Source organism: Mastigoproctus giganteus, chromosome 13 (genome assembly GCF_048544385.1).
Source record: "Mastigoproctus giganteus isolate SK-2022 chromosome 13, ASM4854438v1, whole genome shotgun sequence".
NCBI lineage: Eukaryota > Metazoa > Arthropoda > Arachnida > Uropygi > Thelyphonidae > Mastigoproctus > Mastigoproctus giganteus.
The window spans coordinates 128,698,352-128,717,490 of NC_143587.1; the positions used below are offsets into that span (position 1 = coordinate 128,698,352).

The 19,139-nt window shown below is 39.1% G+C and overlaps 1 protein-coding gene across 4 annotated transcripts in view; it reads left to right on the forward strand.

Annotated features, from left to right (window-relative positions):
* LOC150076433 (uncharacterized) overlaps positions 1-19,139 on the forward strand; it is an 840,218-nt gene that overhangs the window by 808,856 nt on the left and 12,223 nt on the right. For all 4 annotated transcript variants that reach the window (XM_090388172.1, XM_090388173.1, XM_090388175.1 and 1 more), the window contains one exon: positions 8,855-9,019. In XM_090388172.1, the coding sequence (XP_090244298.1) occupies positions 8,855-9,019 (165 nt within the window). The remainder of the gene's footprint in view (positions 1-8,854; positions 9,020-19,139) is intronic.

Genomic DNA, 19,139 nt, shown 5'->3' on the forward strand with positions numbered 1-19,139 from the left:
TAAATACATAAAAGTCAGTAGCAAACTAAAAAAGGTTACTGAATCAAAATGTATAGAAATAAAAACAGATAAAAAAAAGTGTATAAGCTAAATATTAAAAATGCATTTATATATATTTATAAAACTTCATCACTTTTAATACTTTAAAACCTACACATACTGTCTTTGTCAGATAAGGGTCTATAAGGCTCAATCAGATGGTTAAAAGTGCTAAACATAAATGGCAGCCATTGATAAAATACTGACATTTGGTAAACAATACATGGTTGACAATATTATTATTTATTATTAGCCATATGGTGCAAGGAAGCCTGAGGCTTTCGGTGCACCCACAAAAAAAAAATTTTCTGAATTACCCAGAGAGAGAGAGAGGGACAGAAAGTGTCAGAAGTAGAAGGGAATCACCAAGAAAGAGAAGAATGATGATATCCAGCTCAGGACCCTGGGTGTGCCAAGCCTATACTCACAAGGCGCCTCCGTAGCCAGGTGGGAAGGAGCAGCAGTGCGTAGCACACGCTTCTTGATTAGACCGGGGTTCGAGCCCGTCACCACCAAATACGGAGGATGCGGAAAGGTCATTCAGGGAATGACCACCGCATATCCCGGAGCAATATGGCCTTAGTTGCTAATGCTCCTAAAAACCAAATAACAACAACAACAACAACATATACTCACAAGATGTGAACTCCTGGGGTTTGGTAACATACTGCTCACACATAGGTGGGTCTTCAGCCTTGAGCAGAAAAAATGAGTAGGATGACTGTGTCCAATGTGGAGCCAAGCTCCACATTAGACACAGTCATCCTATTTACAATTCTTGGGCAGACTAGATCAGCATGATTTGATTACTGGCTTAATTTCATATAATTTATTGAACGCCTGCCCACACCATGAGTGATGCATTGGGAAACCAGCTTCTTTCATATTACTTGTCTTTATAAGAGGCTAATAGGCAATGGTTAGGTCACTGCTGATTTGGCCGTGATGTGAGCGCAATCACTTCCCACAATTCCAATTTTGGTGGGGATAACAGTAGAAGTGAATATCAAAATCAGATTCCAAAAGATGATGTTGCCTCTCCAGTACAGACAACAGGACTGGATGAGAATTATACCTTATTGATGACAATACCTGCAATGAACTGAGTGAATCAGTATATATAATACATTTTTGTAGTGGCAAATTTCTAAGTGATCAAAGGCTAGTTCTTTAGCATTCAACTCTGTAACAAATATGCTACATTCATGGGGAATCTTGGATATTGTAAAGGTAGCAGCATCTTATGGATTGTTCTGACTCTGAAGCATTTGTTTAGACTGGCAAGAAGTCAAAATGTTTGGCTTGGTATGCTGAGAAGATCTGCAGGCTGACAGAGGGTGGAGCATCCACCTTACCCCAGTTATTAAGGGAGAAGTTGGTGGCTAGAACATGAACATGCCAGAGTGGAAGGAGTTGCTTTGGAGATGGGGCAATCTTATCTACCATGATAACTAAATCTCTTGAGTAGCTCTTGGATACGAATACCAAAAGGATGGTCGGCAGTCTGACAGATGTTATAAAGATTTTCTGATGTGGCTCAAAAGCAGTTGTCCACATTGGACAGTCTGGCAGGAATTTCAGTTTTAAAGCATATTGTAGAGACAACTGCTTCTGTTGAAGAGATAATGATGGCTCATTTGATACCACATAGAGACTCTGCACAGATGCTGTTCAAAATGCTCCAGTAGCAATACAAATCACCTGATGGATCCCATTGTACTTCAATGGTGGAAAGGATCCAACCATTGAAGTACAATGTTTCTCTCCAATGTGTATACTTGGTACTTGTAGTCTATTTTAGATCATACAAATGCTCAATAGATGTGTAGTTAGGTGCATCAGTCTGCATGTGGCAGAGGAGAGAGCATGGAGGATATTTTCAAACCTCTTGTGCATTCTGTATACAGCTGTCAGATATGTTGAAAAACTTTTTATCAAACAAGCTCCAAAAATCTAATCTCAGGTACTATTGGAATAGCATTTTGTCCAAGCCTCAGTTCAGGTTCAGGATGAAGATTATGCAAGTGTTCTTCTATGGCAAGTACCTGCAGCCATTAGCCATTACCCAAGAGGTGAGCAATCGATGGCTTGTTGCAGTTGTCTTTCAATGATCCTCATGTTACATGACATATGCTAAAATCACTGACATAGAGGGCACTATTTACAGTTGGAGGAAGTTGTTTAGTAATGGCTCTGCCTGACTTAAACTGATCTTTGAGGTATTTATTTCTCTTGGAAAAAGAGCCGACAAGAGAGGGTGGATCCTATACAAACTTGGAAAGACGAACAAAATAAAAAGGTTTTAATGAAAACAGAGTGGTGACGACCTATAAAAATGCAGCTAAAAAGAGGTTTTAAGATAGTGAATCTCCAAGTTATGTCATATGCTTTTTCCATATTGAAAAAGCATGACCAGATGTTGGAGAGGAGATCATTTGCTTCTTAATACCATGTATGAAGAGCATTAATCGTTCTCTCCAAGATTTTGCACAGACAGCTGATAGTCAGAGTAAAAAAAGCAGTGTGTGTACCCTGTACGTATGAAAGATGTTTTATTTTATGTGAAAACATCCTCGACTTGGACTTAAAGGGGTTTAGTATGAAAAGAATCTGAACATGTTTAACATTTTTAAGCATTTATTTACCCAAATGTCTAATTATCACAAATAGATCTCTCTTACGTTGTGTCCAGTAACAAGTTGAATTAGAAATTGATTTCATAAACACTAAATTGTTTTCAATGCACTTATTGACATATTCTCGAGATTGGATTTGTTCTTTGGTGAGCTTAGTGCCTTTTCTAACTTATTTAAAAGCAACTATTAACAAATCTTGAGTTCTTAGTTTCATTATTTCCATGGCCATATAAAGAAGATGATAAGGCATCAGTCCATGCCACTCCGAACAAAAAAGTTTACTCGTTGCCATCATAAACTGTGTAACTTTTAAATTATCTGTAAACTCTTGATACTGACCAAGGAAAAGAAAGGACAATTCTTCTGCATGTTCATCAAAAACTAAACTTTGCGGAAAATTCGTTCACCAGTAAATATTTGTCATCGCTCCATAAAAGTTTGTTATTAAGTGATTAAACTGTCTTCAATAGGTATAGCTTCACTCATTTCATAACGTATAGGAGAATCATTGTTCCATGTCTTCATCGAAAGGTGCTTCGTCAATCTCATTATCATACAGACAATACAAAGGCATTGTAAGTAGATATTTTAACCAAACCTTTAACATTCTCTCTCCAAGAATTATAGGTTTTTTCTATAAGTGCTTATAGACCTAGTCAGGCTCCATGGTTTATTTTGAATTTAGATAGCACGATTTGGAAAGTAAATAATACCTCATGTCCGTAGATTAACTATTCATAACTTGCCACCATTATACGATATAACGTGTGCTAGCATAAGGTTTAACGGAAAACTAGACAGCAAGTATAGTAGTATCAATTAATCAGTAAAATTTATGAATCTTATTAAATTTCATTGTCAATTTAAGTGCTTTTTTAACTAAATAAATATAGTGACCTAGTTATTACAAACGTAACATCATAAATTAATACATATAAGTTGACAGGGATAAGAAAGTCATATAACGTAATTCAGAGATAATATTCGATACCGAAATACATATATAGTGTTATAATTGCATTGGGATATAGGGTTATATTTTGTATTGGAATTTTATTGAATTTGAATAGAAATCATGACTCAGATCAGAGCAGCAAAGCAAAAGGCTCAAACTAGTGGAAATAACTGAAATTCAAAATGGGAAGCACTCAAAGAGAGGGGGGCAGTTGTCCTCTGAATCACAGTCTATTGAAATGCATTGCTTGTTTGATGTTTGTGGATCAATCAGGAACGGGACATGATATTGCCAAGGGGAATGTCTTTGTGTGTGTGTGTGTGTGTGTGCAATGTAAGGAGTGCGAGGAAATCAGGCCCCAGTTCGGCATTGTTATGGGCTTATATGAGAGCTTGAAGGACAGGATGGATACCCTCGAAGGATTTAAATTGAGGGGCCCATCAAGCTCTCGGCTGCCTACATCAAAGCCAGAGGTTGCACTAGAACATCATGCAACACAGCGGCAACCCCCCAAGGCAGAATGCACTGGTCCTAAAGGAACTAGTTGTTGTAGGTGACTCTACTGTCAGGGAAACAGGGAACTTACTGTGCAAAAAGGATAGATGGAACAGGACCAGGGTATGTCTGCCAGGGTCAAAGATTGACGACGTTGTAGGGCAGATATCATCCTTTAAGGGCACAAAGTTTGTTTGTGATTTGGTTTTTAGGAGCATTAGCAACTAAGGCCATATTGTTCCAGGATATGCAGTGGTCATTCCCTGACCTTTCTGCATCCTCCGCATTTGGTGGTGACGAGCTCGAATCCCGGTCTAATCAAGAAGCGTGTGCTACGCACTGCTGCTCCTTCCCACCGGCTTACGGAGTCGCCTAGGGCACAAAGAGTGATATTGTTGTACATGTTAGTATTAATGATATTAAGAGTAGAAGACTGGCAGAATTACTTAACAAGTACAAGACAATGCTGAAAAAAGCCATGAGTTAGGGTTGAATTTGAAATTGTCTGCAATTCTGCCCAGATACGATAGGAGGGAGTATATGATGAGAGCCTTGTTGATCAATTCTGCCCTGGAGAGATTGTACACGGCTCAAGGGGTAGAATTTTTCTCAGCCTGGTCTGTGCTTGTTAACAGGGGAGACTGCTTCTACAGGGATGGGATACACTTAAATAGAAAGGGTACATATTGAGGCAGAGTTAGGTGGGTCGGAAAACTGCTAGCTTGGGGGGAGGGATACATGGACTAATAGATTAACAGTAGCCGCTGGCGGAGGTAAAAGTGATTCTTGCACTACTTCTATTGAAATCCAATTCAGCAGTAGCCTGGAAAACAAGGCAATGGGAATTTCCAGGACTGCTGGGAGTCATAGTGGAACCAGTAAATACATGGGCTGTGTTAGGATAACTAAGAGTAGAAACAGGTGCATGTATACTTGCATGTACACCAATGCTAGGAGTATAGTTAATAAATTTGATGAGCTTGAAGTGCGAGTCAAGACATCAAAGGCAGATATTGTTGGGATATCAGAGACATTGCGTCACACAGACATAAGCAGTGCAAAACTGGAATTTGGGGAGTACAATGTGTACAGAAAGGATAGACAGGACAGGAAGGGAGGAGGGATTATGCTGTTAGTTAAGAAAGACAAAATCTAGGAAGTGCATCCAATTGATGTGAGTGGACAATACAACGTTGAGTCTGTTTGGTGTGGCATAAGCACTGGGAAAGGAAAAATGAGAGTAGGTGTGTGTTATAGGCCTAATGAATCTGATGAGTATAATGAGCAGTTGTGCAGAGAAACAGACTGGGCCTGTAAATTAGAGTTCTTATAATGGGGGATTTTAATTTCCCGGATATTGACGGGAATTTGTGGGTTGGTCACTCACACACTAGCAGGGCTTTTGTGGATTTATTGGATGATTGTTTTCTACAGCAGCATGTTTGGGAGGGAACTAGAGGGAGTAATACTCTTGAACTGATTATCAGTAGTGATTTTTCATGCATCAAGAATCTGCAGATAAAGGAACCACTAGGTGGCAGTGATCACAGTGTGCTGAAGTGGCGGTGACTACCATCAAGGGTAAAGGGAAGGGTTTTTGCTTTCGTAAAGGTGACTATGGTGCTCGAGACAGTATTTAAATTCTATACGGGAACCAAATGATGATGTTACCAATAGCGCATTCAAAGAATTAACCTTGGAAGCCTAGGATTTTCATACCAACAAAGAAATATTGTTCAAGATTTAGGCCTAAATGGATGTCAGATGAACTAATTAGACATGTGACAGAGAAGAAAAATGCACGGGATACATATAAATTAACATGTGACACAGAAGCCTATGACAGATATGAGCTGGTCTGTAACCAAGTTACAAAGGAGGTTAGGCAGGCAAAGGCAGATTACAAGAAATCTTTGGCAAAGGATGCAAAGGTAAACAGAAAAGAGTTCTTTACTTATGTAAACTCTAGAAGGAAGGAAGGGGATGAATCAGATTAGTCCACTTGATATCGATGGTTCAACTGTTGATGATTCTGCTCAGGTAGCTAACAAACTAAATGAATATTTTGCATCGACATTCACACATGAGGAGTTATTCAGGGAGGGGAATGCCAGAGGTCTATTCAACTCTGGCAGTAAGCTAGATAATCTTGTAATAACTGAGAGTAAAGTGGAGGAGAAATTGTTGAAGATAAACACAAGAAAGGCACCTGGGGTGTATGGAATCTATCTAGTTATATTAAAGGAGGTGGCAAAGGAAGTAAGCAAACCCTTAGCCATAATTATGAGAGCTTCCCTGGACTCAGGGGAGGTACCCATGCACTAGAGATTTGAAATGTGACCACCATCCACAAAGGAGGATCAAAGGGAGACACAGGTAATTACAGACCTATTAGTTTAACTTCTGTTCCAGGGAAATTAATGGAGGCATTGGTTAAAGAAGCATTGCAGGATCGTCTAGACAAGACTTCAGTTATAGCTCGGACACAGCATGGTTTTGTTAAGGGAAAGTCTTGCCTGACGAATCATTGGATACTATGATGTGGTCACAAAGGAACTGGATGCAGGGAAAAACTTTGATATCATATATTTGGATCTTAGAAAGGCTTTTGTTACTGTTGCACGTGGAAGATTGCTGCACAAATTGGAGCAGTGTGGCATTGGAGGCAAATTGCTGCTATGGATAAAGGGATGATTGAGTGGGAGAAGACAGAGAGTGGTAATCAATGAACACTGCTCTTCGTGGACTAATGTTATTAGTGGAGTCCCTCAGGGTTCAGTGTTGGGTCCATTGTTGTTTTCTGTATTTATAAATGATATTGATGATGGTATATCAATCTTAATGTCCAAGTTTGCAGACAATACGAAGGTTGGCAGGGTTGTTAATGACACTAATGATCGTACACTGCTGAAACAGGATCTAGAAAAGTTGAGCAGATGGGCTGAGAGGTGGCAAATGAAGTTTAACATTGACAAATGTATAGTACTACATATGGGGAGCAGTAATCCCAAAGTAACGTATCAACTCTGTGGTACCACACTGACAGTGGTAGAGAATGAAAAGGACCTAGGGGTAATTGTGCAGACAGATATGAAGTTTTCTGAGTAGTGCATACTGTCTGCAAGAGTAGCTCATGGTGTCTTGTCAATGATATACAGGAATTTTTCTAGCAGGGATAAGGAGGTGATTAACCCCTTGTATAAGGTAATGCTCAGGCCACACCTTGAGTATGTTGTTGTTGTTATGAAAATTTCATGACACAAGGGCAACTCTGGCCAATATGTGTCTGTCAGTGTCATTATGTTCATTTTAATGATTTATGGATGGATATATCAGAGGGCGATTCTGTGAACTGTGCTACCCATGAGGGCTTCAGTAATCATATCATCAAAACCTTCCCCTCCTACTGACGTAGCAAGTTCTACTATTACACCAATTCCGTTTTCTGCCCGTTCAATCATATTTCCTGAATGAACTGACTCTAACCATACATTTTTCCACATGCATTTAACATTGACAGTTTTACTTCTTTCAGTGATAAAGCTATGATTCTGATACAGTCCACAATTAAGAAATGTTTCCATGCCTCCATTAATTCAATAGATTCAGAATCAATTTTTTCCAAAATCCATTGTAACCATTTTCTGATGGGATGAATTTTAAAGGTGGATATAATGCCTTGATCTAACGTCCGAATGAAAGAAGTTGTATTAACCAAGTACAACTGTATTAACCACAGTTGTACTTGGTAGGAACATAACTTCAATGTTTGGATGACCTGGTGTGCTATCCAATAGTAATAAAACTTTGAAATCTAGATTTTTCCACAAGTTCAATATCACAGAACTTAACACAGGAATTTCTCAATAATTTATTTTTTTTGACTAGCGAGTCAACAGCGGGGATTCAAAAAGAGTGGAAACGTTGAAAAATTACATCCACCATAATAGCACGTTTTTCCCTGCACAAAAGCACCGTGTTATGTGAGGTTTACCGAAATTTTCTAACCGTGTTATTCAAGGATTGCAGCAATTTATCAATCATGTTAGAGCAAAACCATGTTATATGGGGGTTGCCTATATTTTGAATAAATTGATGGAAGGATTAGAAAAATTATTATAGACGAACAGATGACATGGGTGGTTTTTTTTTATTCTGATTGATTTCATTTTGTTTCTAATGCTGTATAAGCATGCTTCCCTTCATTTGTGATTGCTATTTAATTTTCTTAAAAAAAATAGGTAGAAAATTACACAGCGTATCAAAATATGAGAGTAACTACGATATGATTTTTTCTGTTTTTTTTTTTTTTTTTTTGCCCTCTTACTGTGTTACAAATGTGTTGTTTAGGTCAGTGGTTTCAGTGGAAAATATGATCAAAGGCTCTCTCAGCCTTTGATCATATTTTCTCAGGTCATTAAGATTCATTAATAAATTTCACTGAGACATATTTTAGAAGTTTTGCAGTAAAATAGAATTTCAGTAAAATTCTATTTTACTGCAACTTCTAAAAAGGTTTTACTAACCCGATCAGTCCATTATAATTTTTTTGGTGACCCAACACTAAGCAACTGGCACACTATGATTTCCATTGTCAGTGTGCCAATAAACACCAAAACAACCAACCAACCCAACACTAGCTCAGCATAGATTGGAACCACTGATTTAGTTGTAAAATTTCTCCCTTCTGTTGGATCACTAATGATTTATTTCATTTGTGATATTTTAGGTAGGAGATTGTGCAGTTTTTCTGTCCACGGGAAGGCCTCACCTGCCTTACATAGGACGTATTGAAACCATGTGGCAGTCTTGGGGAGGTAAAATGGTGGTTAAAGTGAAGTGGTTCTATCATCCAGAAGAAACAAAGGGTGGGAAAAAGCTTACACAGATGAAGGTGAGTTTTAAGTTGCTTTTATTTTTTTTCTTTGGAAGATACTCAAAAACCTACTAAAATCTGTATATAATCATTCAAAGTTGGAAAAACTGCTATTACAATATACATATTGATGTTAGTATTAGCATTAGTAGAGGCATACGATGCAAGAAAGCAAGCTTATGCAGCATCAGCCAAAAAAAAAACCTCCCATTTCACCCCTCCATTCATTCCAAATGCCTGTCCAGCTCAGCCTTAAATTTATTTAGGCTATCAACTTCCACAACAAAAGATGGAAGTCTGTTCCACCAATCAACTACCCGCTGGATAAAGGCAATTTCCACATATCTATTCTATAACTGTCCTTCCTCAATTTGAATCTATGCCTCCGACTCAGATTAAGAACCTGAGTGGGCATAGATTCAAATTGAGGAAGGACAGTTGTAGAATAGATGTGCGGAAATTGCCTTTAGCCAGTGGATAATTCATTGGTGGAACATCTTTTGTTGTGGAACTTGATAGCCTAAATAAATTTAAGGCTGAGCTGGACAGGCATTTGGAACAAATGGAGGGGTGAAATGAGAGGTTTTTTTGTTTTTGGCTGATGCTGTATAAGCTTGCTTTCTTGCATTGTATGCCTCTCTACTAATGCTAACATCAATATGAGAATTTTGCTAATATGAAAATTACAGTGTTTGGAGACTAGGCTAAGTGAAATCTCAAAAAAATAACAGTAGACAAAATCATTCTTTCATCAGAAAGAAATTTACTGTACATCTAACTATACAGTACATTTGCTGTTTTTTGTATCATAATAACCTTTCCTTTAACACCAAAAGTAAAAGTACAGTTTGACTGAAATGCCACCCCTTTTAAAATTTGTTTTAAAGGACATTTAAAATAAATTTTGTAATATTAGAGAAAACTCCAAACACAGGCAGAGTCAAGGCCTTTCCTTTAGTAAGAGAGCTTTGCATTTACCAGGTGTAAGTTATAAATAGCATAATAAGTTTAGAAGGTATAATTTCTAGCCTTTTATAACTGATCTTCCAGGATGACATCTGTCAAAGTTTGGAAGATTGATTTCTGCTGAATTGATTTTTTCCTTCACTAGACAGAATCTCCACCTCCTCGTTTAACATGCCAAATTTGCATCTTAAGGTATCTACTCGACTCTTATCTGGTTCTGAGATATGTGTCTCACTTCTTTCTCTCATCAGAAATTATACCTTCTAACTTTATGCATGTGTGCTGCATATCAGAGAGAGGAATGCCAGAGGTATATTAAACTCTGGCAGTAAGCTAGATAATCTTGTAATAACTGAGAGTAAAGTGGAGGAGAAATTGTTGAAGATAAACATAAGAAAGGCACCTGGGGTGGATAGAATCTATCTGGTTATATTAAAGGAGGCAGCAAAGGAAGTAAGCAAACCATTAGCCATAATTATGAGAGCTTCCTTGGACTCAGGGGAGGTACCCATACACTAGAGATGTGCAAATGTGACCACAATCCACAAAGGAGGATCAAAGAGGGAGACAGATAATTACAGACCTGTTAGTTTAACTTCTGTTCCAGGGAAATTAATAGAGGCACTGGTTAAAGATGCATTGCAGGATCATCTAGACAAGACTTCAGTTATAGCTCAGACACAGCATGGGTTTTTTAAAGAGAAGTCTTATCTGACCAATTTGATTGGATACTATGATGTAGTCACAAAGGAACTGGATGCAAAGAATAATTTTGATATCATATATTTGGATCTTAGAAAGGCTTTTGATACTGTTGCACAACGAAGACTGCTGCACAAATTGGAGCAGTGTGGCATTGGAGGCAAATTGCTGCTATGGATAAAGGGATGTTGAGTGGGAGAAGACAGAGAGTGGTAATCAATGGACACTGCTTCTCATGGATTAATGTCATTAGTCCATTGTTGTTTTCTATAGTCATTAATGGTGGTATATCAGGCTAAGTTTGCAGATGATACGAAGATCGGCAGGGTTGTTAATGACACTAAAGACTGTATGCTGCTTCAACAGGATCTAGAAAAGTTGAGCAGATGGGCTGAGAGGTGGCAACTGAAGTTTAACATTGACAAATGTAAAGTACTGCGTATGGGAAGCAGTAACTCCAGAGTAATGTATCAACTGTGTGGTATTACACTGACCGTGGCAGAGAGTGAAAAAGACCTGGGGGTGATTATGCGGGCAGATATGAAGTTTTCTGAGCAGTGCAGATGGTCCTCAAGAGTAGCTCATGGTGTCTTGCTAATGATATACAGGTCTGGAGGCTTCATTTTAAGAATGAAGCAACGAGATTAGTGAATGGAACAAAGGGTTGCTCTTACAAAGAAAGGTTTAAATTTTGCAAATTACAGTGTTTGGAGACTAGGCACCTGCGAGGTGGTCAAAGCCTTGAATGGTTTGAGCATGCTCAGTGCTGATGGGATTCTTCCTCTTGTTCAGAATAATCACCTGAGAGGGCATAAATTCAAATTGAGGAAGGATAGATGTTTGGAAGTTTGCCTTTAGCCAACAGGTGGTTGATTGCTGGAACAGATGTTTGGAAGTTTGCCTTTAGCCAACAGGTGGTTGATTGCTGGAACAAACTTCCATCTGTCGTTGTAGAAGTTAATAGCTTAAACAGATTCAAGGCAAAACTAGACAAATATTTGGAGCGAGTGGATGGGTGAAATGAGAAGGGTATGTGGTGTTGGGTTTTTTTTTTTTTTTTTTTTTGACTTATGCTATATAAGCTTGCTTTCTTGCGTCACGTGCTCTTGCTAATGCTAACCCCAGGGGTTCATGGGCTTGGCACACCCAGGGTCCTGAGCTGGATATCATCATTCTTCTCTTTCTTGGTGATTCCTTTCTACTTCTGGCTCTCTCAGGGTAATTCAAATGGCTAAGGTAAAGAAAGCCAATACGAGAATGACGAGAATCATCGGATAACTTACGCGGAAAATTAGTTTTTTGACACCGACTCTAGTGTTGCTCGCTCGGTAAACAGACAGTAGGTGTTATCGGTCTAGAGCCAAAATCAAGAAGGATATGTTGATTGACAGGTAGGCGTGGCAAACAATGAAATGATTGGTGGTGGGTGCAACAGAGGACAAGCTAATGTGTAGTCATCGGTCGGCATTATAAGGCATTATAATGTGTAAAGAACGGTAATAGTAGTAATGAATCTTTTAAATATGGAAGAAATTTGTAAGGAAAATAAAACGGTTGATTTTTTTAATGAAAACTAAATTAATAAAAGTTTCGTTCTGTTCATTTTTATGTTCTTCATTATTAAAAGCAGATTTTTGGAGCTCATGAGTGTTTTTACTATACTGTTGATTTAGGTTTGGCTACGAAAGAAGGAAAAGGTTTCTTTATTTTACATTAACTGACCTTAAATGGTAGGTCAGGGAATAATAGAAACGGGTTCCTTATATTTAGTGACCTAACTTAAACGTTAGGAAATAATATAAGAAAAGAAAAAAAGATTCTATATAGTGAATAGCTGTTGAGGTGTTGATTGACGTTATGATACGTGTATCTGCACGAGTGTTGTTGTATGGTTTTTAGAAGCATTAGCAACTAAGGCCATATTGCTCCACGGATATGCGGTGGTCATTCCTTGACCTTTCCGCATCCTCTGTGTTTGGTGGTCACGCGCTCGAACCCCGGTCTAATCAAGAAGCATGTGCTATGTTACTGCTCCTGCCCACCTGGCTTTGGAGGCGCCCTGCATAAGTGTCTTTAAAAATAAAAGTACATTAATATTTTGTTAATAAACAATTTATGCACTAGTCCACATGTTTCCAAAGAAAAAAGATTGAACCCCTCCACTTCAGGAGGGGTTCAAGCTACCATGGGATTCAAGTGGAGGTAACCTGACCTTTTTTTATCATTAGGGCAAGTTACCGTTAGTGCTTCTAAAATGATACTAACTCGATGTTATCGTGTGTTGTGTTCGTGCAGCAGTCAGCACATCGTTTACAATGCCTACCTGCCAGTATATCGTTTTCGACTTTGCACCAGACCGATAACACTTACAGAGCAGCGCTAGAGTGCTGTATTGGGAAACTAATTTTCCATGTAAGTTATCTGACGTTTCTCATCGTTCTCAGGTTGGCTTTCTTTACCTTTGCCATTCAATTTTTTTTTTGACTGGCGCAGCATAAGCCTCAGGTTTCCTTGCACTATATGGCTAATAATAATAACTTCTTTATATACAGTTGCCTGGTACTATACCTTTACAATGCTCTCCTGCAGCTGAATCTTGTTGGCTTCTGAGCAATTTTAGACAACATTATGTACCAGCAATTTTCAATAGGGTTTAAATCTGTACTGTTGCCACGCCAGTCGAATGCTGTAATGCCAGCAATTCTGAGATGTGACTGTACCTTAAGGGAGAAAATGAGGGAAAACATTGGTGTATGTTTTAAGCCTTGTGAGACAAAAAGACAAATTCATCATTAAATCAAAATAGCATAAAACTTACCAATTTTGCTATGTGGTGCTGAGTTCTGTTTAAAAATGCAGTTTTGGATGTCTGTGTGGTGATCCCTAATAATGGGTTTCAGGCACTCCTCCAAGATAGCAGTGTAAGTTTCTGCATTCACCATTCCGTTAATAAACTTAATTTGCCCACCCCTTTGCTTGTTATGCCTCCGATTTTCATCTTCTGACAAAACGCTTCCCATCTGAGCCATGCAGGTTGAATTTCAATTCGTCAGAAAAGATGACGGTGTTCCATTGCTCTTTTGTCCATGAAACATGCGTTTTAGCCCAAGCAAGTCGCATCTTCCTCATTTGTTGGGTCAACAAAGGCTTCTTCTTGGGCCAGTAGGCATGCAGACCACATTCCGAAAACCGCCTTTGGTTCGTGGACTTGTTTCAACACCATCTCAAAGTCCAGTTTTTGATCAGGAGCACTAGCATGGCAATTACAAATATCGATCTTCAGAAGGCCTGATCCAAGTCTTCTTTTCACATCACCAGTTTCATGCTTTAATTTCAGCACCTCAGATACTGTAAAAAGCCCTTTCTGGGACAGAACAACAGCTGCACTTTTTTCTTGGTGTCAACAACTAATGAACATGTTTACTCTTCGAATGCCATATCTGTAGAAATGGCTGATGCAATACCTTTGCGACCAACAAAATCTTATACATTTCACTACAAATGTTCCTTTTTTTTAAGTTGATGCATTTTTTTTTTTTTTTGTCCGCCACTGTAGGTTTCCACTCCTGAAAGCTGTGGTGGAAGCAGGCACAAAATTGGGCCTGCTTCCACCACAGGAAGCTTCTGAAGAAATCTGTTAACTTTGAGACCATTTGTAAACATCAGTTCATGCTTTCATAAAATACAAACACTTGGGGTCAGTTTTGTTTGACTTGGAGATACGGTATTTTAAAAGGCCTATGTTTATCAAAATGACTCTTTCAGGTTCATGTTGGATTTCTCAGTTGTGTACAGCACACCTTGTCATTGAAATCTTCCACAGCAGCAAATGTCTTAAGATTTGGTATTCATTGAGTTGAAAATTTTTTGGCATATCTGCCTGCCGAATTCTTATGAATCCTTCCAGAAATTAAAATCTATCAGGACTGGTGGAAAAATAAGAAAACATAATAATGAGAAATCTCTTACTCTTTTGTTTTTGCACAAGTGTTCTCCATGAACACAAACTGATATTTCAGGCCAATCATTTATACCACTTTATACCACTCTGTACAAGTAACCAGTTTTGTGGTCTCCCATATCAGTTTAATAAATAAAAAAAGGTAAACTGCAGACATTATCAATCCACTGCAAGACGGAAGCCTCTTCAATGTTTCATGTTGAGGGAAATGGACCATTATCTACCACACTGGTCCAATGTGAATTGGCAGATCGACTGCATTTAGCAGGCAGGGACCTGAACCCCGGTCTACTCAAAGAGTGTGTGTTACTGCACACCTACGTAAATAACAAGGTGACTGTTGTGGAACATGAAGCTCAAGTAATAGACACAGTATGTGACATACAGCTCTTCAATAGAAAATGGTCTTGGATCATATAAAAGCCTGTATCTTTCTCGCTGTTCCAACCTACGGTTGGGTCAGGTGAATCAAAGCCTTTCATGTTCTGTCATTCCCTCCATCTTTTCTGGCTTCCTCTCGGCCTCTTCTTGGTATTCTTTTCATGTGTCCAAACCATCGCAAACATAATGCAGTTATCTTCTCTGTCAAACTTTCTATTCCCAATATTTCAAATTTTGTCTCTTCTAGTTTTAGCTAGCATAGTTCTTAACACTTTCATTTCCATGAAGGTGTTAAGAACTATGCTAGCTAAAACTAGAAGAGACAAAATTTGAATTCTGCTGGTATCCTTCTTATTTATCCTCCACGTCTCAGCAGCATAGGTCAAAATATGCCCTATTTATCAGCTTTTTACATTTCATTAGAACTTCCCTAACCCATAATATGCTGTTAACGTTACAGAAGAAATTCTCCTTGTTATTTCCATATCTAGGCTGCCATCCTTTGTTAATACACTCCCTAGGTACTTAAAATTTTCCACCACCTCATGGCCCCAGGTGCCAAGCGTTTCCGTGGCCAAGCGATTCTCGTGCGATAGAAAAGCGTTTTTCTGTAAGCGACTAGGTTCTATTTTGTTTTCTCCCTTGATTATTAAACTTTTTCTTTAAGTAGCCCTTTTTCTTAAAAGCACTAAGAAGAGAGCCCAGAAGAAGGAAAGAACCTTTTTCTTTAATTAAATTAGTCTTACTAATTGTACTAACCTATATGCTTGGCCACAAGCGGCACTGCTCCTGCCTCCCCGTGGCGGGGCCGGTAATCTGGGTGGTAAAAATATACCCCCAGGGCCAAAAGGAGCTAACATGGATACGAGTAATTATCCACCTTTAGAGCCATCAAGGTCAGAAATTCCTGACAATGACCGTGACACTAACCAGCCCAAAAGGTTTAGAAGGGAACCTGAATGCCATGAAGAATTACCAAATTTCTTGGTGATTCATTCCTTATCCTCCCAACCTGTAGGCAAATTGTCACCATTTTTGATTCAGAAATATTTGGAATCAATTACTGGATCACCAAAAATGGTGAAAAGACTACAATCCGGAGATCTCCTCATTGAAACTGCCACCGCTAAACATTCTGAGCGGCTCTTAAACACAACATCATTTTGTGGGCTCACAGTATCAATAACTCCACACAGAACCTTAAATTCATCAAAGGGTGTAATCAGTGAGTGGGACCTAATTACAGTCTCCGAAGAAGAGCTACTTCAAGAACTAAGTAGTCAAAAAGTTACAAATGTGAAACGGATTATGACTAAAAAAGATGGAAATCTCACTCCAACGAGATCCATCATTTTAACATTCAGCACGCCAGACTTACCATCCTCAATTAAAGCTGGCTATTTGAATTGTCGTATAAGACCATTTATCCCAAATCCCGTTCGCTGCTTCAAATGCCAGAAATACGGGCATTCGCAGCAGGCATGTAGAGGTGAGGCCATATGTCCCAACTGCGGTTCTAAAGATCACACTCAAGCGGATTGCTCTGTCAAAACCCCTGTTTGTCCAAATTGCAAACAAAGCCACCCAGCTTTTTCCAAAACATGTGAGCTATGGATTACAGGAAAGAAAATTCAAAAGTACAAAATAGAAAATAAAGTCACGTTTCCTGAGGCACGTAGACAAGTTATGTCGACCCTGCCTAGTAGTCGTTCCTATGCAGCTCGCACTCGGAACTTCGTTTCTACCGCAGCTCAAACAGATGTATCAGTCCCACCTAACACCTCTCTAGCGAGCTGGCTCAAATCTACGCTTTCAACCTCAAAGAAAGATAATCCTCCAAAAAGAACTAGCAAAGCCACAAACACTCCAATCAGCATTCCTACTCATACCCCATTAGTCCCAGTTGGAAAAGAACAATTAAAATCTGAATCAGTCTCTAAAAAAATGGAATCTCCCTCCAAAAGCATGGATGTAGATGAGCTGCTAGAAAACGAGGAACCTATTCTAGAACTCCATGCAGAGGACACCATGGATACTGGACGCCCCACATTCTCAAAAAAGGACCAGAAAAAATGTCCCACGTACAGAAAACAGTCAGATGAATCACCCTCAGGTAAACCTAAATAATAAACAATAGCATGCAATGGAATTGCAGAGGACTAAGCACTCATTCTGATGACGTAAGAGATTTAATAGCTCAATTTAATCCCATAGGTGTATGCTTACAGGAAACATTCTTGTCACCCCAAGTTTTGCCAAAATTTTCAGGTTATACCATTTACAGACGAGATAGGAACTCGGTATCACCTGCACGTGGAGGAGTTGCTATTCTCGTTAACGCTAACATACCATCCAAGCCGATTCAATTGAGAACTACCCTAGAAGCTGTGGCAGCTGCCTTGCAGCTGGTACGTCATTTACCATTGTTTCTATTTATATTCCGCCATCTGCACCACTTCTGCTTTCAGAACTTGACAACCTAATTGCACAACTGCCAACTCCAATTTGTCTTTTTGGTGACTTTAATGGACACCATCCAATGTGGGGATCGGCCACAATGGATATAAGAGGCAAATTGATGGAGGAATTCATGCATAATAATGATCTTAATTTATTAAATTCTGGATCTCCTACCTACATCCACTTAGCAACCGGATCTGCTTCCGCAATAGACTTGTCAATTTGTTCGCCATCCATATTTCCAATCATGACATGGTCGGTATTAACCGATCCCTTCAACAGTGATCACTTTCCAATTATTTGCTCTCTACAAACGGGGGTAACTTCAAATCCTGACCAACGATCCACTTGGCAGTTTAAAAAGGCAAACTGGGATGGCTATTCTGCCCAGATACGCTTAGACAGATTTTATGTTCAAAGTCAACATATTGATGATGTCAACACTTACATAACCAATCAAATTATGACTGCAGCTAAGGCCTCCATTCCAAAATCCACACCATATCGAAAACACAGAAATCACTGGTGGAATACAGATTGTTTAATTGCCAAACAGGAAAAAAACCGCGCCTGGAATCATTTCCGCAAGTATCCCACCACTAGTAACCTAATTGCTTTTAAAAGACTAAAAGCAAAAGCTAGACAAGTTAGGCGGAAAGCGAAACGGGATTCATGGATTGCTTTTGCCTCCACCATTACCAAAGACACGGACCCACAAGTCATCTGGAAAAGAATACAGGCACTAAATGGCAAATTTGCTCGGCTGCCCTCTCCGATACTTCATTGGAAAGGGAAAGACATTTCTACTCCCGAAGAAGTTGCAAATGCATTTGCAGAGTCATTTGCAAAAATATCAGCTTCTGCCACCTATGCCTCCACCTTCCAGAAAATCAAAGCAGGTGCAGAACGGTATAAAATTAACTTCTCCACGCGCCGTTCATTCCCGTACAACCAACCGTTTACGTTAATAGAACTTCAAGAATCATTAAACAGATCTTCCAATAGTGCTGCAGGTCCAGATGGAGTTTATTATATTATGTTAAAGCATTTACTTGGAGAAGACTTGAGAACCCTATTAATTTTCTACAATCGGATCTACTCTGAAAATGCCTATCCGTCTTCATGGCGCCATTCGTTCATTATCGCCTTACCAAAACCAGGAAAAAATCCTTCCTGTGTTGAAAACTACAGGCCAATAACTCTTACGAGCTGCATGGGAAAAATTTTCGAAAGAATGGTTCACACTAGACTCACTTACATCCTGGAGTCAGAGAATCTCCTTCCAGATCACCAGTATGGCTTTCGAAAAAATAGATCAACCCTAGATGTGCTCATTAAAGCCGAGTCTCATATCCGAAATGCCTTTATCATGAAACAACATCTGGTCATGGTCAATTTAGATCTTGAAAAGGCATTTGACACTACATGGCGGCATGGTATTATTATGGACCTTTACCATCTGGGGCTTAGGGGTCATTTGCCAGAAATAATTCAGAATTTCCTGCAACTGCGCTCTTTTCAAGTCAGATACAAAAACGTCCTCTCTACATCTCACATCCAGGAAGAGGGAGTCCCGCAGGGATCAATACTCAGTCCAACACTGTTTTCAATCCGAGTTAGCAGCATGACACGAGATATCCCAAAAACTGTTCAAACTTATATGTATGC